Source organism: Lipophrys pholis (assembly GCF_963383615.2).
Source record: "Lipophrys pholis genome assembly, chromosome: 4".
Taxonomy (NCBI): Eukaryota; Metazoa; Chordata; class Actinopteri; order Blenniiformes; family Blenniidae; genus Lipophrys; species Lipophrys pholis.
In genome coordinates, this window is record NC_137637.1 from 19127484 (window position 1) to 19149296 (window position 21813).

At 39.4% G+C, this 21813-nt stretch overlaps 3 protein-coding genes across 4 annotated transcripts; 1 reads left to right on the forward strand and 2 right to left on the reverse strand.

The window, feature by feature from the left end:
* Positions 1-947: 947 nt before the first annotated feature.
* On the reverse strand, positions 948-6194 carry LOC308108737 (translocon-associated protein subunit alpha-like). Of its 2 annotated transcripts, none has more exons than XM_080461921.1 (9): positions 6058-6194; positions 4595-4713; positions 4428-4509; positions 4151-4278; positions 3805-3939; positions 3320-3396; positions 2706-2784; positions 2107-2200; positions 948-1967 (listed from the first exon to the last, which is right to left on the reverse strand). In XM_080461921.1, exons 1-9 carry the CDS (start codon positions 6125-6127, stop codon positions 1903-1905), a joined length of 849 nt encoding a protein of 282 aa, XP_080318047.1. In that variant the 5' UTR covers positions 6128-6194; the 3' UTR covers positions 948-1902. The 2 variants fall into 2 exon arrangements, with proteins under 2 accessions (XP_080318047.1, XP_080318046.1); XM_080461920.1 differs by having other exon boundaries at positions 957-1967; positions 4428-4512.
* On the forward strand, positions 5643-13604 carry LOC308108738 (uncharacterized protein). The gene is made up of 7 exons (XM_080461922.1): positions 5643-6326; positions 9538-9706; positions 12366-12470; positions 12560-12593; positions 12694-12761; positions 12844-12932; positions 13113-13604. Exons 2-7 carry the CDS (start codon positions 9679-9681, stop codon positions 13341-13343), a joined length of 555 nt encoding a protein of 184 aa, XP_080318048.1. The 5' UTR covers positions 5643-6326; positions 9538-9678; the 3' UTR covers positions 13344-13604.
* A 5047-nt stretch (positions 13605-18651) lies between these two features.
* On the reverse strand, positions 18652-20217 carry LOC308109105 (ammonium transporter Rh type B-like; the record flags this gene model as incomplete). Its single annotated transcript, XM_080462477.1, has 1 exon — positions 18652-20217. The coding sequence occupies one exon, from the start codon at positions 20215-20217 to the stop codon at positions 18772-18774; it is 1446 nt and encodes a 481-aa protein (XP_080318603.1). The 3' UTR covers positions 18652-18771.
* Between the last annotated feature and the right edge of the window lie 1596 nt (positions 20218-21813).

Consider the following 21813-nt stretch of genomic DNA (forward strand, 5'->3'; position numbering starts at 1 on the left):
TTCAAGTGTTATTTAGTTGTTTTTTTTAAAGGACAAGCTGAATATTTTATACCTCAGCATAATACCCTACTGTTTCCTCAAGCAGTCCCCACTCTCTGTCGTTACCACAGTGTTAAATATTCACATCTCTCTCACAGATTTTTGGTTTTTCACTATATGTTACATCACAGCAATGTGCGTGGGCGATTGTCTGTCTCTCTGTGTTCACCCAGCGACGGACCAGCAGCCTGCAGCCTGCCTCTCGCCCAGTGTTTACTGGGATGGGCTCCATCCAGTCCCCCGAGACACTTTCTGGATAAAGCAAGTCTAGGAAATGGAAGCGTGGATCGATGGATTATACCTTGAGCATTAAGATAGCGATACAATCAGTCTCGCCACGAAAGCAACAAAAAGTTTGTGCATTACATTTAGTTGATATTTGTTGTCAGCCCATATGGGAACAATTCACCATCAAAAGGTTAATCTAGTTAAATGAGAATCGCTGCTCTTCAATAAATACTCGACAGAAAGAGTAATGAATAAATACATCCCGGTGCAAATATACATAACTTCAAAGTGATGTAAATATTTACTGAGTTAATTTTATGTGACATGTTAGAATGTGCTTACTAATTCAATCTCTCAAAAACAACAACCACCCCAGCAAGCTCTCAATAGTCCAACCTGACTTGTTCCATTCTAATAAGAAAACTGAAACACGGTTGTTTTGCTGACTTTTCTGAGGTTTGACCTGTTGTACTTTGAATAACTGTGTGGGCTACACAAGCTCATTCAATTTACTCTCATTTTTTATATTATATCTGCCTTATTTTGTACATGCGTCTATATTATATCACGATTCATTTTCTTTGGAATGCATCATGGAGGAAAGAAATATTTCCACTGCACAGGGTAGTACGTTCCATTACCGTGCACATAACAATAAACGGACCTATAAGACAAAGATTCTAAGAGAGGAATGCACAAATCGAGCAATTTTTTATTTATTTTTTTAAAGCCTTTTATTGTTTTACAAAAAGGTCTTGTTTCACAATGAATGGCATACATCCTGGAAGACTGCACCATAACACCCAGTAAGGAGCCCAAAGCGCTCCAGACCTTCTTACAACCACAAGGTGAAGAGAACACACAGCCATAGAAAGGTTGAGAATACTGTCTTGTGGTTTGCTGTACTCGCAGCTGCCATTACCCCACGCCCCCACTGGAAAAGGAAACTTCTCCCAGACAGAAAGTTTATCAAACCTCAGGCAAGTCGGGACTGGTTGTTAAAAGCAGAGGGCATCAGTGTAAATCCACCGCATACATTTTTCCTATAGCGTGGAGTTGTTGCAGGGCCACGTATTGAGATAAGGCACGGTGGCGTTTGGATGGCAGCAAGTACATGATCTCATTCTACAAAGAAAATGCTCGTGGTTTGAAGCCATAAAATTCATTTGATCCCAATAATAGAGACAAAACACTGGCGGCAATAGAATTAAATGTGATTATGACTTCTTAGCATTCATATGAATGATCTTAAAGGAAAGTTCTTTTTCCACATCACTTTTTGTTTCATCTCCTTACTGTTTATTTTTCCAAATCACCTTTCACCCGCATACAAAAAAAAAAACAAACAAACAAAAAAAAGCCCCTCTAGAAATCTAGAAATGTATTGTCGTCGGGTCCTGTTAGTGTTTAACAAGAACAGTGGAGTCCAGGCTGACCTCTGGTCATGGGACCAGCAAGAGCAGCAGCCTGAGGGGAAGTGATCCAGACCAACATTCGGGGCGGAAAATCGAACTCCGGAAACGTTGATCCATTAAACAAAAAAATTATAAAAAAAAAAAAATAGAGTCGGGTTATTGTCGCAAGAGGTTTTGAAAGTCTGCTGAGTCGTTTGACGATTGGGGGAAAGTGACAGGATTACTGATCTGTCCCAGCTGCCCTCTTGGTTCGTTTCCGTGGAGACGTCTTGGGAGAGGCCTTGTCTGGAAGACACAGTGACAACGTCACACACCGCAGACCGCTTCATGTTCACAATAACAATAGCAACAGGAAGCAACATGGCATCATCAAACAAGTCAATGGAAGTCGAGTGCGATCGTTGAAGCTTGTTAATGAACCTACTCATGGCGTTGAGAGTCTCCTGAGGAATCCAGCTGATGTCCACGTCACTCATGCCACCGGTGCCCTTCTCTACTTTCATCGAAATCCTCTTTTTCTGCAGAGACAACGACACGTTGTGTCTTTCATCATCCATTATTCTCCAACAAAGTCCATTTATCCATGTTTCAAATGGTGTGTGAGCGCTGTGTGATGTCTGGATTAATGGCCATTAATGGAGAAGATTTTAAAAAGCCAATCATGCTGCTTGAGTGCATTTACGGTCCTGCCGGTTTGGGAAGCTGGATGATGCATTTCTATTTGATGCACATTTTACAATAAGAGGAAAGGCGGTGATTTATAGTAAAACGATTACAATAACCAAACATCTGGCCCAGATCAAGAGATAAATGACGAGTCGGCACATAAGCACGGCAGAAAGTGTGGCTATGAACAGTATTCCATATTTCACGAAGTCTTTAAAGTTGATGGATGGCCAATTTGTTTATGCGCACTGCTCATAATCACACAAACACGATTTCTTTCCATGCACAATATCTCGTACGGACAGATTACATTTAGGATTGAAAAGTAAAGCAGCCGATTGGAAACAAAACACGCACCGTTCTCGTCTCCAGGACCTGATACACCGCGAAGAGCATCAGAGCTACCAGTCCAACGAGGAAGACGTACATGAACATCCTGCAAACAGAAGGAAACGAAATGAAACGCTCCGTCTGCTCCTCGTATTCAAACCTGCACGTTCACGTTCAGCAAACTGCCATACCTCTTAGTTTGACTTTTTTAAAATTTTTTATTAAAGGAGTGACTAGGATGCATTTGATGTTATTCCAGAATAATTGTCTGATGACAGTTTGTGCGTCTTGCAGCACGACACTGACAACAAATCTCCTCGTGCCAATTTCACACCTCCTTTTGCAGGTTTTTACATGTGCGGGAGAAGTCTGGGGGAGATGGTATTGTGAAACCGGAGGGAGTTAGATAACGCTTCTGGGAGTGGAGGAATAAACAAAAGCTTTGAAAAAAACTAAAACTATATATATATATATATATATATATATATATAAATAAAACTGAGGAAAAAGGCAGACATATCAGTTTCATGCTTGCACTTTCTGCTAATACATTTCAGTGATGCACAATAACACACTTTAGTGAACATTTGGAATCAAGTGCATTTGACAGGATATAGTTAAAAAAAAAAAAAAGGTCTCACGTTTCTCCATCCAGTCCTTCCTCCAACTCAATGATGGTGACGGTCTGGTTGTAAATGGCAGTCTGGTACCCGTTGCCCTGATGAAATATTGCAAATGTCAAGTCAGCAAAAACCCAGAGTGAAAAAAAAGGGTTAATTTAAAAAATTAAAAAAAAAAAAAAAAAAACTGATATCAAGTGAGGGTGATTCAACACTAGATAATAGTGTTGAAATCGAATGCAAGAGTCAGCAGAGAAATAATGGCAGTTAAAGCCCACTAGTATTCCCAATTATACTAAAATATACAAAAGGCTGACGACACGTTGTTTTGCTGAAAATGACATTTTCAGAGTTTAATAATCATCAGTGATGACATTTTCTTTATAGAAAAGTTATAAAATTCAGTTTTTCTAAAATGTCTTTCAGGCAGAAATAATTCCTCAAAAAAGAACTGCAACACATACTTTGTTTTTCCAATACTTTAATAAAATATTTTCTTTTCCTACCTCGGTGTCAAGATAGTTGAGAAGGATGACGAGACCGAAGGGACGACCAGACATCTGTTGTGCTGGGATGAAGGAGTACTCGAAGGAGGCTTGGGCCTGGGGCTGGACCACCGTGCTCAGGGGCAACGCGGTGAACTGGGAAGACAAACACATATTTGTTTTAATAAGCTATGACATGTTGAATATATTTCGAGAGGTCGGTGTGGCATCAATGAGAAGGGAGACGGACAGGAGCAGGTCCTGAAATCTATTAGAAAAGCTCACCTGGATTATAAGAAAAAGGCCATTTTTCATAACATTGCGGTTGCTAATCTATAATCTGATAGTTGTTTCAGGCCACACTTACATTCTGAATGTAGAACTGGAAGTCTTGAGGGTAACGGAAGGAGGCTTCCAGTGACTGAACGGTGAAATCCTGACTGCCCTTGTTGGTGAAGCCCACCAGGAACCTCACGATCTCATTGGCAGGGAACTCTGGAAGCATTACCAACACCAACGATAAAGAACAACGGCACAGAGTATAGGAGGATATATAACAGGATATATAAATAACACAGCGGCGTTTGAAATTCATTAGCATTAAATTGGTCCGTCTCGTTTAAGAACAGCAAAGCCGGACCAACCTTCTCCTGTCATGAAGATGATGGTGGTGTCGGCATCCGAGTGGGAAGACAACTCTTTATCAGCCTCGTCTTCGTCTCCTTCCTGCTGACAGACACGTCCTCACATCGTCACACGACCAGGCAGACGTAAACTCTTCCCACTGCTGATGGAAGGTACTTTTACTTACCGATTGTTGGAGTTGGTCCTCTTCAACAAGCACCTCTTCATCGTCTTCCTCGTCGTCCACTGCAGTATCCGGGTCCTCGGCGGGTTCCTCGGCAGAGTCCGAGTCCGCACGGACGAGGCCTGGAGGGTCAGAAACCGCAGCAAAGTCAATATTAATGAATTTGGGTTCAAATGCGCTTTAAACTCCGAAATAAAAAAGAACAAGCCGTTGGCTGATATCAACTTAAGAGCAACTTGTCAACTTTCACTTCAGAATCGTCATCTAGTAAAATTCTTTTGTTTGTTGTATTGACGAAAGCCAACTTTGTACACAATCTTGTTCCAACGCCATCTTGCACATATTACAAAATAACGGAAGTAATCCTAAATCCTAAAAGTAGAAACAAATGTCCCACGTTTGTGTTTGTTCATCGTCTGCTAGAATTCACCAACATTTGTTTACATCACGGATTCATTATGGGTTTATGTCAATATTTCTAACACATTTAGAGTTCTGTATCGTGCTTTTTGGTGCATTAAAAAAAGTCCATAAATGCCCTTTTGACTACTTAAACTTAAGTTCACACATGCACACAAAAACCATGCAAACTCTGTATAAGGCACCAGGAAGCCTGAAACAAAAGTATAGGTGGACGGACGTCAGTGTGATGTGGTGGAGTTCATCAACACTAAAATCACCTGGTTATGATCAATTTGTGGGTTCGGCTGGTAGGGTGGGTGAATGTGGCCCCAAAAAATGGAAAGCACTTTAAAAGGCGGTTTTCCATTTATTTGGCGAGTAAAAAGATGTGCAAAGCAGCAAACACGGTATTCACCTTGAGATCTTGTCACCAACCACTATATAACAAAACCACCTGTACTAATAAACTCAAGGCATTTGCCTGGTTATAAGTGTTGAAATGAGTGTTAGAAAAGCTGCTGCAGAGCTTCCGGATTACTTCCCCTGTCTGGAAACATCTTGGCAACATTGCGGCGTATTGAAGATGAGGAGTTGTGAATAATGAATGTGTGTCAAACAGCGCGAGACAAACCCACGTTAGCAGTTCTCTGTGGTGACGTGTCCCAGCAGGAGGAAGCTCTGCTGGCTTTCCTCACATCACACAAAGCTTCACGACTCTGTCTAACCTGAGAGAATGAACCTTAACGCAGATTCCTCTTTTTTATTTCTTCTGTACTTTAAAGTAATCGGCTGCAGTTTGGGTCGATTTCATCGAATTCCAAAGTAAAAGCAACAACCTTTACTAGTATGAATAAACCCGTGGACACAAAAATTACAGATCGGATTATGATCAGGTTGAAAAAAAGGAGTGGTGAGGAGTCGTGTCCCGTGTGTAGCTTTAGTGAGTGTGCCACGTCGATGTGTTGGACTATCGACTTTTAAACTGATACCGACGAGAAACGACAACAACAAGAAAAGAAAAGAAAACAAGGCGATTTCGATCAAACGAGTCGGAGCAGACTTACCGACGGACATCAGTCCGCATGGGAAGGCCAGGAGGAAAATCAGCAGCAGTTTGGATCCGAAATTAAACATGTTTTCTTGTAGAGGTGAGGGCAGAAGTTAGTAACACATCAGCGTTGGGGAGCGGAGAGGCCGGCGGCGGAGCGGAGCGGCGTCAAGAGGGAGGCGCGTCTGTGTGGGCGGAGCAACTCCGTTAAAGCGGAAGTGGATCTTTTCACCCTTTTTCCTGGTTTACGCACAGGAAGAAACACAGGAAAGACAGGAAACACAGGTAGAGGAGTCATTTACAGGCCGACACTTTCATTAGATTGTTTGCAGGTTTACTCACGGCGGTCAAACCAGCCCGCAGTTTCAACAACGAAGTCAAGCGAGCCTGCACGGCGGCTGTCGTCTGCTGTCAATGATCAAACGTGTAGCGTGTGCCGCTAATTAATTTCAGAATAATAGCTCAAATCATAGCTGCATGAATCTATTAGAACTCTTCTAAACAATGATTTCTTCCAAGCTGAAAGCAACTTAAAAGTAAATTCAAATAATGTATGGTTGTATATTCAAATAATCTTTTCAATCTTATACTAACTCAAACTTAAATTTTGTCATTTAAAAATAAAACAACTTTCAAAATTGAAAGATTACCAAACATAACATAATCTCACCTGATTTCAAGTTAGAAGACCTCCAAAATTCCTAGTTGTTATCAGGTCATTTCACATGACTTAACTTTAAATAAGTAGTTTTTAGCTTGACCAAATCAGTTTAGACGTGTTATTTGTTTCGTCAACGTGATTGGAGCTTTTATTCTGAAATCAGTCAGCGGATATAGTGCACTGCATATTTGATGTTTGACAGCATCCGATAGTCGCCGTGCTGGCTCGCTTGACTTCGTTTTTGAAACTGCGGGCTGTTTATTCCGCAGCTCATGTTGAAGAAGAGGAGGAGGAAAAAGTACTAAAAACTAATATTGAAGTATTGTTATACTCTTATACTGATTAGAATGTACTCAATCCCTATTTAAACTATTGTTTTTTTTATATAAGATTCCTTACATGAAATACAACGCATTTAACACACAAATGACTCAAAATAGTTGATCATTTATTTGTATTTTTGTTAATGCAGTTCACATGCAGCCAGCCACCAGCAGGGGGTGCCATCAGAGGGATATCTCGGTACAACCTGTCTCAAGGTTTTCCACTTACTACCAGAAAATTACTACAATCTCAACATGAAGCCACTTTTCATGAAACATTATGATGCAAAAAACTGAAATGTGCAAAAAAACAAACAAACGAACATCTTCTATAGCGGCTGCATGGCATTGAGCAAGACAAAATCATTGTGTTATTTGAAACCGTTTTCTTAGTGGTTTGATGGGCCGGAGTGGAGCCTCTTACAGGCCAGTTCTGGTCCACAAGCTTTGTGTTTGACACCCCTGCTCTAGGAAATTGCCTTCATGTGCAATTCCAAGTGCTTCACGGGGAGATTGATACAGTGATAATAGATGAAAAATGGACAGGGACAGGGAATCAGATAATTAAAAAAATTATAAATAAATAAATATATATTTATGCAGAGAGAGAGCGAGAGAGAGATAGATAATATAAAGGCTAAAACTCAATAGCCAGCTTTCATTTTATTTCACCAATGTAAAAAAATCACAAAGAAGTACATTTCTCATACCAATGTAGATACAAAGCAGGAATTTTTTTTAACCTTAAGGAAACAAAATTGCAGACTCATATGATTTCATATGAATTGAAATTCATTCATACAATACGTGGTCAACCATTGTTTTGATGACACAGACATTCACAGGGCTTAACTTTAGCCCAGAAACCTTTCAGAAGATCCCCTGTGAAATGTTAGTGAGGAGGATGTATCAAAAATCATCTGAGAAGTGTCTTTACTGAAGCCACGCGACCATCAAATGTCAAATTAGTGATTGTATAGGGTACTGACAGGCTTCTGCCAGCCAATCTCGACACTTCTCGCCTTCCTACATACCTCTTTACTTACCTACCCAGCTACCTGAGTGCCAAATCAACCACCGCTCTACCTACCTCTCTACTTACACTACCTTACCTCACTGCCTCTGTATGTAACCCCCCCCCCCCCCCCCCCCCCCCCACCCTACCGACCTACCTACCTACCTACCTACCTACCTACCTACCTACCTACCTACCTACCTACCTACCAGGAAAAAGTTAAATCAGTTCCTCCCTCTCTTTGACACAGACTGTAGGACATTTGAAGATTTCCCTCTCTCAACCTGCACTATTATTCATTCAGTAACACAGATGGCACTTCCAGCTTCTTCAAATTAATGGGCAGGGGGAAGCTGCAGTTTTCAACTGTGAACGAATCCAAATGATTGATTGCTGAACCTGGCAGAGTGAATCCCAAACCAGTGAAATATGCCTAATGTCTGCCAATATTTCTTTCTTATGACAATCCTCTTTCCCTGATTTCAACTGAGTGTTAATATAAATAGGTTCCACAGCATGCTGGCCAGACTCTAAACGTCACCCTGTTCCCGGCTGCATGTGGATTGACTGATATCTGATGTGCTGAAGGAATTGATAAGTGCAGAAATCAAGAGAGAGAGGTGGAAAAGATGTGGAGAAGCTGCCTGCATTAAAGGGAAGGGTATTATTTGTATTATGTCCAGAGAGACCTGAAAACATGTGACAGTGAGTCATGTTGGCATTGCAACCCAAAAAAACCCCCAAGGTATCAGGTAAGGAGCTGATTGGTTCACATCTTCACACAGGCATGACTCACTTGGTCATGCTTTGTGATATTTGTCTCGTCAAAGAACCAAAAGGTCTCCCAAAGGCTCATTTAAGGTTTGTTTCACAGTTTCAGCTTCACTTTTCTGGGAATGTTATTGTGAAAAAAAATGGATTGAATCACCACCATAATTCTCCTGAACTGAAAATGTCAGACTGATAATGGATTTATTTATTTATTTTTTGTTACACTTACTGCTTCGTGTCAGTCTCAGACTTTGCCATGGGCATGTTTTTGTGCCGGCAGATAGTGACTGACAGCACAGGAGCATAAGGAGATGAGTGCCAGAGGCAATTATGCCCCTACTTCTGACTTCTGAGTTATACCCCAGTTTGTGTGTTGAGTGTCATAATCCCAGGTTTTTCTAGTGATATTACCACAATTAACAGAATGAAATGAGTCATTAAACATTCATGTCTGAGATTTGTCACTGTTCGGCCACATTAGTCTTTAATGGGATGCTTTTTTAAATGTCTCTTTTTTGAAAGGACCCCTTGATGTTTCAAATGTATGGGAATGTATGTTCAAATGTATGTTCTTTGTTTTGTTGATTTTGTTCTTTACCCTCCCCCCCCCCCCCCCCCCCCCCCCCCCCCCGCGCTGCAAACAAACTCCAAAGTTTATATTGCCTGAACATGTTCACACACTTCCTGCTTGTTCCCTTCATGTGTTCACTTTGTGGTTTTGTGCAGAAGCACACATCCTGTGCATTGTACTTTAGGAGGCAGATGCATGCAGCACACCGAGCAGCTGAGACGAAGCTCGACAAAGTACGTTGTCACTTATCTAAATAGAAGCAAACAAGAACGGTCCCTGGTTCAAGCGTCGTTGCTATGCCTGGCAGTTGCAATAGGACAACCGGTAAGTCTTATATGACAATACTACTAAATATTGTATGAACTGGGAGTTATGTGTGTTGTATGATAAGAGTGAATGCGAGATGTGAAAGGAGTGTCTTTTACTTAAAAAAAAAAAAAAACTGTCAGAATGTTCAGTAGTTTGCTTGTGATCTTGTGGAATATTGAATGAAGAGTGTGTAAGGATTATGTTCCAGAGGTAGCATGCCACATATGGAAGCAATCGATTGGAAAAACACACACACACACACACACACACACACACACACACACACACACACACACACACACACACACACACACACACACACACACACACACACACACACACACACACACACACACACACCTTTTCTATGAAAAGAAATGAAAAGAAATACACCAGTACGCTCATCAATTTATGAAAATGGCACCTTTAGGCGGTTTTCAGAAAACATCTATACGTCATCTATAAACTTTTAAAAACTATTTGCATAGTTTTCATAAGGATGGGGAATTAATTGCAAAGTCAATATTAGTGTGTTCACATCAAAATATATTACCAACTGATGCTGTGTTTGATGTAAAAAGTACTGTATCATCTGTAGCTCCTCTCATTTTTAATCTTGATTTCATTTTTTATACATCTTTCTATTTCATTCATCTCGTTTTTAGCTTTAGTCGTATCTCCTTAACTTACATCAGATCATTTGTCAGTTTTTTTTTTTTTTTTTTCCCTTTGTTTGTGTCTTTTACTGTTCACTCTCATGATAATATAGCACCGTCTACCCAACTGGGGCAGCAGAGTATTTTGGAGAAACAAGTCACTGAAGAACGGATTGAATGGAGCCCAGTGATAAGACTAAAATACAGTTTACAGGGAGTTAATGAACAGTGACTCCATTGGCAGCAAAATAAAGTCACATATTTGCTTCAGAAGTTAGTGGGGGGAAAAAACATGCAGCAAAGAAACAAATTGGACTGACACTGTTTGCCAACTTCGTGGAGACACACAAGTAAAAATGAATGAATGCTGCTTTAGATAATTGATGGTCATAGCAATTTTACTCTGCGCAAAAGAATAAGTGGTTTAGTCCGTCTGTGCTCATAAACATAAAAAAAACCCATAAGAACTTTGCATATAGTTGTAATCTCTTTTAATTTCATGTTTTAATTTGGTCCGATTGGAAGCCCTGCTGGGGTATATTTTATTTTATATGTAAACTGATATTAATATTATTCAAGCTTACACACACACACACACACACACACACACACACACACACACACACACACACACACACACACACACACACACACACACACACACACACACACACACACACACTTGCGCACACAGTAAACACTGTTGTGACCATTCTATTGTCCACGAATAACTTTATCATGACTTGATACTAACGTGCCACTGCTTTGGAAACAATGTGATCAGTTCAAAGCCTCGGGTGAAACGTGGAAACTGAATAAAACGAGTCGGTGTTACAGTAAACAAGCCACGTATTTCTTGTTGGGTCAATTAGTCTGGTGGAGTTTGAGGTAATACACCAACACAACGTGCATAATAATATTTTCTTATTATCATTATAACAGGAACACCACGCACCACACTCGTCTGACATATGAAGCAGACTGTATGTTCAAGTTATGTTTGCATTAATATCTAATTGTGTCACTTCACTCAAAAGACAAAGAATATGATAATGATGAACAATTTAACACGCAAAACTATCAAGATACCACATACATCATATCAGGCTAGTTACTAATAAAACTGACTTGAAAGGTGCAAATTGTAGTACCTTTCATGATGTCAAAGAAATATTGCATTTTGATTTATCATCCTCTTGCTTTAGGCTTCAGTTAAATGTTACAGTTGTGTGACTCTATTTACAAAATCAAACCTTGCGAATGGTTTTGAAATAGGAAATGCATCCAGCATGCTTTGCTGCGCCTGAGTTCTTGCAATGTTGCAACAGAAGTCTCTGCACATCCAGGCACCGTGGCACGTCCTCATGAAACCACATTGGCTGCTTCTCATGCCTGAGAAAAGTGTCAATCGGTTGCTTGCAGACACAGTTGCAGTCCTTGCTCTGATGTGTTTCATTGCCTTTATTCTACTCAGCAGAGGCCCACTTAGATATATAACCACCGGGAATCAAAATCTGATCAATAAAGCTGCATCAAACTAATTAACTTGACTAATTAAGACTGATTCCTCTCATTCCGTCTGTACGTTTCACCCGAGGTTTTGAACTGATGGCATTGTTTCAAAAGCAGCATCGCATTAGTATTGAGTCACGATAAAAGGTGCGTGTGTGTGTGTGTGTGTGTGTGGGGGGGGGGGCTCTAATTTGTAATAAAGTAAAGCTGATTGGTCCTCATGTCAATGTCCTCAAACCTCTGAAAATAATAAGCCCACTTTCTATTTTGGGTGGTGGTGCAGTGGTTAATGCTGCCGTCTGGGTGATTGACATGTCGGAGAGGTGGCTTCATCTCTACCCACATTCTCAGTTCCTGTGGTTAGTTTAACTGACAAAATGTCTTGTCAGTTTTCTGCTTTGCTCTTTAAAAACTATATATAGAAACTCATACCCAAATCAAAGTATATTTCATTTGTGTGTCTAAATGAAACTATATTTTTTAATTCTCCTTCTCTTTCTCTCCAGTCTGGGATTCTAACTGTCAGGAGACGCAGGTGATCATCAGCGTCACTGTAGTGCTGGCTATCTCACTGATTTTAAATATTTATTTTACATTAAAATATTGCTCAGGTGATTCCATTATTTCCTCCTAGAATGCAATGCACTACAGGATTTTCAGTATTTCATTAATTAATGAAATTTTGTTTATACCATGACAGGAAAAGAGACATGTTGTTCAAGAAAAAGAAGAAGGTACGCAGTCGAGTCGTTAAAATGCTTTTCACAAGAAGCATGTGCCATTCTGACTGATGCATGCCCTTATCATAAACAATTTTCTTCTTTGCATGTCAAGTTCACGTCAAGTTCCAAGTCACATGGAGGAGAACCCTATTTATGGAAACCTAAACTACACACAAACAGGTAAAAGCACTTAGTGAGTATGTGTGCACTGCACTTGTTTATATTTGCATCATGTTCGTCATTGTTTTATTGATCTTCACAGACGTAGAGTGCACAGAAGTTGAGCCTCCTCATTCTTCATTGAGCTCACAATCTCTGAGGGATCAGCACAGAGTCAAGCCCGCCTCTCAGGTAGTGTCTTTAAATCTGTAAAGGAATTTCTTTTCTTTTTTTTTTTATTCCTCAATCACCTTCATTCAACATATTTATTTCATCGAAAGTGTGTTATTGAGGCTCCATTGAACTATCCTATCTGATTGTGCCAATATATTACATTGCTTTGTGTGTCTTCTTACCACTCCAATGTATCAGGATTCCTATGCCAACCTCAACCTCAAGGCTCCTCGGGGCCCGGCGGCCCGCAGCTCTCAACCGATAGAGTATTCAGATGTCGTGCATTTGGAAGAGCCGGCGGAGAAGGAAGATGATGCTGTCACAGGGGACGTTTCCCCCGTCTCCGAGCTGTACGCTTCTGTGCAAACTCAGAGAAGCAAAACCATCGACGCAGCAGATGGTGGCGAGAGCTACGCCAACCATCTCTGAGACGCTGTGATGATGACTCACGATCCTGACCTGGAGCCACACAATGGGGCTGTTTGCCATTCTATACATAGTCGCAGCAGTTGTGTGTACCTCTTACAGTAATCACATACTTTGGTACTGAATGTTTCAATAGAGATTGAATAGAGAACGGGTTATTTTTAAATGATTGCTCTTCATCATTTGTCTTGCTTTCAATAAAGTTTCTTTGAGAGTGACACATTTCACTGCTGATAATATCAATGTTGTTTGTTGGAGATTATTAAAAAACAAAACAAAAAACAATACACTGGGATCATTTCAATGTGTAACATTTAATATACAGTAATATATACAGATCATTTACTCACAACAAAAACAACATGCCTGAATAAAAATATTTATTAATGATATTTTCAGTCAGAAAACCCAGTCAACAGTTCACGTCTACATAAATTTCTCTCGACTTCCGTTCATGTCACTGCGAGGAGACTCCTTCTGGTCTCCAAATTGTATTTGTTACTTCAAGCCTTATCTTTTTTTTGTCGGTTTTCACTATCCAACTTAGAAACGGATCCCAGACGACTAAAGGTGAAGACAAGATAGGTCGCCAATCCATCACGCCAGAAACACACAGAGACAGATGATCACAGATTTATAGCTAAAGGCAATTTATGGCCATCCGTTCTTCAATACTGGTGATATTCTGTTCAGGGCAACAGGACGCTCTGGACAGGGACAGGTCCCCGGTCCAGCACAAAGCAAACAGAATGAGACAGATGACCACATGTAATCATGTGCAGAGCGAAGGTTGATTTATGGACACAGATTAACCCACAAATGCTTGATTTTTTGGTCTGTGGGAGAAAACCACCGAGAGAAAACCCTTACACGCACCTAAAGGCTACTTACCTAACTCAAACCTGGACACTAGCAGGCAAAAGTGGCAGCCACTGCACCACTGTACTGTAGAAGGAAAAAAAAAAAGTAGGATCCACATGGATATCAGGGGAATAAACCTACAACAGAAATTGCAAATGTAAAAACTGGCTCAGATTGACATTAATGACAAAAACAAACTAATGATGATGATAATAATAATAATAATAATAATAATAATAATAATAATAATAATAATAATAATAATAATAATAATAATAATAATAATAATAATAATAATAATAATAATAATAATAAAAGAAAAAATGCAAACTTCATCAAGTAGTTTCTATGCACAACAGCAGAGGCTCGACATGAGTTGCTCCACGGTGTCCAAACCTCTCACTCTATTTTTCACATAAAAACAAACACCTCAGACAACATCAAATTCCAGGTCTTTGAACACGGAGAAGCAAACACGGGTTTTTCTGTCCTGCCTGTTATTGCTGTTTGAAGCAAGCAGCTGAATGTTACAACCATTAACAATGATAAAATGAGCTTGAACTGATTTTCTCTTTTATCATGGAGAGACTTTACTGGGCAGCAAGTGAAGGTTTTATCTTCTGGCTCGATGTGTTGGACGAAGGGAAAATGGTCAAACGTCAGGAAGTCGAGTTTGATAAGAAGAAAATCATGATGACTCGGTCAGGGCACTTTTTTTTATCATAACATATCAATCAACTGATCAATTAACTGATTTGCAACTAGTTAATGTTAGTTATGTTTAATTGAGATGAATTAAACTGAATTACTGATATGGTGGATGCATGTTAAATTAGATATTATTGTCATTACTTTCAATTGATTTGATTTCAAATCAATTTCTACTTACTTTGAAATAACCTTGATTGTAATCTGAAGACACTGTTGAGTGGGATAGGCTATCTCTATTCGGGCCTGACCAAAAACAATCGGTTCACTCTTGCAGATATGAACACCCACTCCTTGTTGTAGCCTTCACTGAACTGAATTAATCTCACTTCACTTCTGATATGATGTTTCAACATGTGAAATAACCAACCGCCTAATCAGGGTTTATTCAAACAGAGACAATGATTCCAAAAGTAATTTGGAATGAAATGACTTTTAAAGTTTGACGTTCAGTTGCGATTTCAGTGCAAAACCTTGCGAGCTGTGACGTTAAGCCTCATGAAGACAAGGTCGATTTTCTCTGCACTTTGCATTTATTACTTTATTTATAATGGATGTGGTAACTGTCAAAGAAGCAGTAATCAATGCCGTAGATAAGACTTTTAGTGTGATTAGCTGCAGGATGGTTGTAAACCTGTCTTCTGACTGGTGTAATACGCAGGAAAAACAAATTGTGTTTTTCACCACATTCTTGTGGCAATTATATTGAATAACATAGAATACTTTTAAGAATTCCTGTTCCTTTTTTGTCTGTGTTTTGCCCTGACATAAAGAAAAAAAAACTCTCGGTTGATTAATGAAACTCGCAAACAAATGATTTTGGAAATAGTTGTTCACACAACTATTTCTTTAGGTAACATTTTGTTTGAACGAATCATTTTAAATCAAAACATAATTGTTATTTTCAATAAAATATTCTTTTTAACGTCTTCTGTTTTATAAAGTGTGTCGTATTTGAAATGAACTGACCTGTGACCAAATCATGAAAATTGGTACAAAGAATCCAAATGACCTCTGATGGTAGAATGAAAGCTAAAGACACGAAAAAATACAATTAATAAAATAATTTTTTTTTAAAAAGTAACTAAAAATGTATTATTGGAAAAAAATAAACTTGGAGTCAGATCATGAATTTTTTGTTCTATTTTCACAAAAGAAAATAGTACAAAAAAGTTGCAATCTGAGTTGGATCTTTGAGTTACGGCAACAGCTCAGTAAAGAGGCTGGTGGTTGCAGATACTATATCTTTATCATGTGTATTTGCTGAATATCAAGTGGCTGCTTGAGGGTGATATAATATGACTACTGTGTGAACTTTTTGTACATAAATTGGCTGATAGTGACAGTTCTGTATGTTTATGGATGATGTGTGCACGGTTCAGTCCATAGTTTTGAAGGGAGGTTATAGCAGGTTGGCGAGGACCAACTGAAATACATAATCTCTATGAGAGGGCCAAACTGAGGTGGATGAATGAAAACCTTAGAAGAGTTGAAACTTTTAATGTGACAGAAAATACTAATTGGAAGTTAATCATGTACGTTGAATCCCAATGCATACATTGACAATTTCTCAATCAGATTATTTTATAATTTGTTAAAACGGGAAATTAGTCATTTCATTTAATGATAATATAGTTAATTGGCCTTCCTGATGGCCTCACGGTTTTTGGGAAATGATGTCAAGGGCCGCAAAGATGACAGACACGGGCTGCATCTGGCCTGAGGGCCACCAGTGTCAAATATCTGGCTGGTTGCATCTGGTGTTGAGGAGGAACAGGGGCTCTGAACCGTCCTACCTGAAGGTAAGTTACATGTGCGCTCACATCAAGTTAGAGGCATCGCTGTGAGCCTCAGAGCTCGCTAATACTCCTTTGGCCACGGTCAGACAGAAAGAGATGTGTACAGGCTGTCGCTCTGTTGGTAGAGTGGTCGTCCTTCAATCATAAGGTCATAGGTTTGAGTCACAATCCTACTTCATAAACACTGACCCACCCAAACTCCTCACTGTGGATGGGTAGAGCACCTTACATGTGGCAGTCGCCTCTGTTGGCTTAAGTGATTTCCCTCTGGGATTAATGAAGTATTTCTAGTCAAAGAGAGGAGAGTAAGCTCATCTTTATCCCAAAGGTTTTTCAGAGGTCCATGCGCGCTATCCCACTTCCACTTATCAGACAGACCCCATTATTATTAGTGGTTAAAGGTGAAAGGAGTGTTTAACAGAGATATGATGCTTTTGAAGAGCATAAAGAAGCCTTCCTCAGAGAGGATGATCAAGAGGTGATCAAAACATGTACCAGCAAATAGTGAGTATGATAATAATCACTAGACCAGCAAATTTCATAGACCTTTGCTTTTCTATTGGCTGTGATTAGATAAGACAGTTTGATGACCCTGGTAGCTAATAAAAAATCTTTGTGTTGTTGTTAACCTTTGTAACTATTGAATACACTTGAATGCAGACTATCACAGCAGGAAGAGACATTATCATCTTATCTGTTGTTAGCAATGTATTCTAAGGGTACTGTGAACATTGACAAATGTTTGATTGGCCAGTTAACAAGTTAACTTTTTCAATAAATAAATGTATTTTTAATTTTTGGAGCCAATAGGCAGAAAGTGGCCCAGTACACACACACATAACGTGAGAAATAAAAACACTTTATTGTCTATTTTGTGTTCAGTGCTGTTTACATTGCTTTTATCTTGTTGGCCGAAGTTTTGGAAACAATCAGGTATACGTACATATCAATATCGCAGGCACCTGATGTTTTATAGTACTTGGCTGCAATGACCATGAAAGAATCGTGCAAATACAGTTGAGAATTCATTTTACTAATGCCAATAAAACTGTTTTGTTTTTCTCTGTCTTTTTTGCAGTATTGCATTTTTAAAAACATGTCAAATAACTTTTAAATCAATTCAACCTGGTGTGATTGTAAACTGCTTAGAAGTCCGTGGATGTTAAATGGACACAGTCCAGATAAATCAGCACTTTTGTCAAGATTGATGTTGTGAACTTAATGACCTCCAGTGTGGCACTTGTGTTTTTACACAAAGTTGTTGTATGTTGCTCCTTCATCTATATTCACTCATGGTAATGTGGATACTACAAAGCAGCTTAATTTTTAAAAAATTTGCATTTGATCCAGTTAAATCGATATATTTTCTAAATAGTCACAGCTTTAGTGCTTTCTGTGCAAACTTTGATTTTTTTTTTTCTTCTTTTTTTCAGAATAGCACACTATGATAGTCCGGTAAGAGTAAATCACTAGATCTCAGTACAGATGTTGGTGCTGTGTTCTTGAAATCAGCAATCATTTTTTTTAAAGATTTACATTTTTCATCAAAATTAATGTACTAATATATAGTGATAAATGAGACACTGTGTAATCATGTTAATTGTTTTGTAGAGTTTACAAGGCCCTGTAATGAAATGTTTAGCCCAGGACAAAAATAAATTGATAAAGAATACTGAGCAACCTTAAACAGGTGTTATTACAACATATTATACCACATACATATATAACCAATAATCAATTGACTGAGAAGTGAATGGGCTCTGTGTCATCAATTATGAATGTTAAATGAGAGTAACTGATCTTATTACACTGATTGGTCAAAGAACGCAAGATGCATCGGTTGTTTGAAAATGAAATGAAGTTCACAAAAAGTGGAATGAAGACTTAATTATATTATTTAATTCAATTGCAAAATACTACAAACTCAGCACAAATTGCCGTGGAGAAATCCATCCGTCTCATATTTTGCATCAAACATTAAAGAGAAAACATTTGCATATTTGTGATTACAACAAAATGTATGAATGATTCACACACTGATTTGGTTAAAACATATAAACAGCTCAGACTCTGGAGAGTTCAGATTTCTTTTGTTCATTATCGTCTGTGTTCAATTGTTCCTTAAGGACTTCTAAGCTGTTGAAGTCTGAGGGCACGTCAAAGAAAACCGCATCATCGAAGCAATCAGCATCAGACGGCGAAGCCATGCAGCTCATTTTCATGACCAGTCCAGTGAGAATGCCAGTAAATGCTGACGCTGCAATGGTGGCGAAGATGGCGGCCACCTGATAGAGCGCTTGCTCCCGTCCAGTGCGACCCAACCCGGGCTTCAGCCCTGGTATCAGCTCCTGCAGCTCAAGCAGCTTTGGATCCCCCTCAGGCGGTGCTCGGTGGGAAAAGATCTGGTACATGCTGGGTCCGTAGGTCTCCTCAGTGGCGAGGAGGATTCCACAAATCCCAGCCGTGGATGATATCAGGCCTGTGAGCCCATGCAGATTGTGAATGCCACACTGGTCCTGTATCCTCATGTGTTTGGCCAAAAAAGGGGTCAAGTACCTATAACCAAAAAAACATGCGGTGCAGCCCATGATGCCCAGAGCGTATGCTGCCACGGGGGAGATCATCATGTCAACAGATGCCCCAACAGTCACACCACCTGCCAGAGTCACATTCTGGATATCTGCCATTGTCAGCTTGCCTCTCTTATTGAACAGTGCAGAAAGAGCAAAGGCAGTGATAGTGGATGAGCAAAGACCTATAAAAGTGTGGAGCACGGCTCTGTGTTGGTCATCACCTTTGATTGTGAGAGCAGAGTTAAATGAAGGCCAAAACACCCAGAGGAACATGGTTCCCATTACAGACAAGATGTCAGATTGGTAAGTTGTGGTTTCTTTGGCATGGCCGTCTCTCAGTCCCGGGCGATACAGCATAAATGTCACACCTAAACCAAAGTAGCAGGCAAACAGGTGAATGAGAATCGAGCCTCCTGCATCATTGATCCTGATGTACTTCAGCACGGCCCACTCCGTCACAGAGAAGGCAGGGATCTCTAACAAAGCCATGACCAGGAGCTGGACAGGACTGGTCTTCCCGAGCACAGCTCCGAATGAGATGAGCACCACAGCGCAGGCAAACTCGGCATTGATCAGGTTGATCACCCCAAGGAGAATTTTCCCATTATGGTAAAACTGGAAGAAACCTTGGATCAGAATGGCCCACTGGATGGTGAATGCAGCAGTGAGAAAGGTGAAGACCATTCCACTGAAGCCGTAGAATCTGAAGAAGGCCAGCAGACAGCCGAAGCCGATGAAGATCATCACCTGCACGTCAGCAAAGTATGGGTAGTCACGGTACATGGAGTTCTCCATTGGCACGGTCTGGTTGTTTTGCATCTTGGCATTGGCATTGTCCTCATAAGTGACAAACACAGCATAGAGAACTATCATCACAACCTCCATCACGAACACGAACCCTGGCAGGCGCAATTTCAAACTCGTAGACCCCGTCATGTTGATGCACAACTGCGGTCCAGAAAGTAGCTCCCCCCAGCTCCAGCAACAGGCCTTTTATACCACTCCGATGTCAGATAAGAGCAGCTAATGGCATTGGATAAGGAGTGCAGGTAAAGGTAATTATTTAACTGCGTTGCGTCTCGAGTGAGGCATGTACTTTAATCCCTCAGTGCCTCCTGTTGTTTTCTGTTTACACAGCTGTATTGACCAGCTAATGATACCAACGATGCAGAGAAGCTTAGATTAGACATCGCTCATATCAGAGTTTCAATTTGATCTATACCAATAATTCCTGGATAGTTGAGATACAGAAAAAATTGCAGCTACTTTATAGATTAAAAGAAATAATCCAATGAATTGAAGCAAAAGTAGTGCTGTCATATTCTGAAAGTCAGTAAGACATGAATAATATTGCAAATATTTCACTCACTGATCATTTCTTACCACAAGAAATGTTATCAAATATGTTATTGTGCTCATTGGTAACATTTGCGACAATTCCTGAAATCAACAAATTAATTCATACAGAATCTTTAGCATGATTAGCTTTAGAAGTAAAAAAAAAAAAAATCTAAAAATAATATTACTTGTTGGGACTATCTTCAATATATTGATAAGACAGTGCAGCCAACTGTATTCAGTCTGCAGAATGATCATCAGCACAGGAAAGATAAATATTAATATTCCATTTATGGCATTTCTTTTATCTGATGATGAGTTTCCTTCATGTCTGATAGATTAGAAATATAAATGACAAACACAGAGGAACGTGATTAGGTTCCGATAGACAGAACACTAAATTGTCTGTGATCTTCTACGTTGTGGTTTTCAAGATTCTCCAGGTCATAGCCTTCAAAATTGTATAACCTTCCCAACAGAGATGTGTCCTCAGCTAAGTGCAATGCAATACATGATTGTTTTTGTTATATTTTTACAAGCTGAGAATCCTCCAAAAAGTAAAAAAGAAAAAAAAAACTGCTGTATGGAAAGACCTGTCATGTCCCATACTTTATGTTTTTGGTTTATGCAACATTCAAACCTCAATCAAACTGTAGCAAGATACTTGGGAAAGTCTCAGAAATCCTCTTTTAAGTGGTGTCAGGGAATGGCAATACTGATATAGCATGTATGTGAGCATAACAGAGTGTTTATTGTAACCAATTGTGACATGTGCAAAAAATAAAAAGCAATGGAGTCTTAAGTTCTTAAGAGTTAGTTTTTAAACTTTTTGTGAAACACTCACAAAGAAATTGTATGAAAATAAACACAGTTTAAAATGTTCATTTGCCTCCCTGTGTATTTTTAAAAGGGACTCATAATCTGGTTAAAAACAGAACAACGAGAAATTACTTAATTCTTTTAAATGGGTAAAAAGTAAAGAAATGTCTATATAATAATTGAATTTGCTCACCAAACTACTGAAACTGGGGAAGCAGATATAACAACTAAAATGTTCAAAAAGCCTAAAATCACAAAAACTGGCATAAAAACAAAACTTCTGAATTTAATGAAATATAAATTTTCCAATTTGCAGTTATGAAACCTTGTAAATGCAACCTGAGATACAGTTTCCCTATCTTTACATTAGATTAT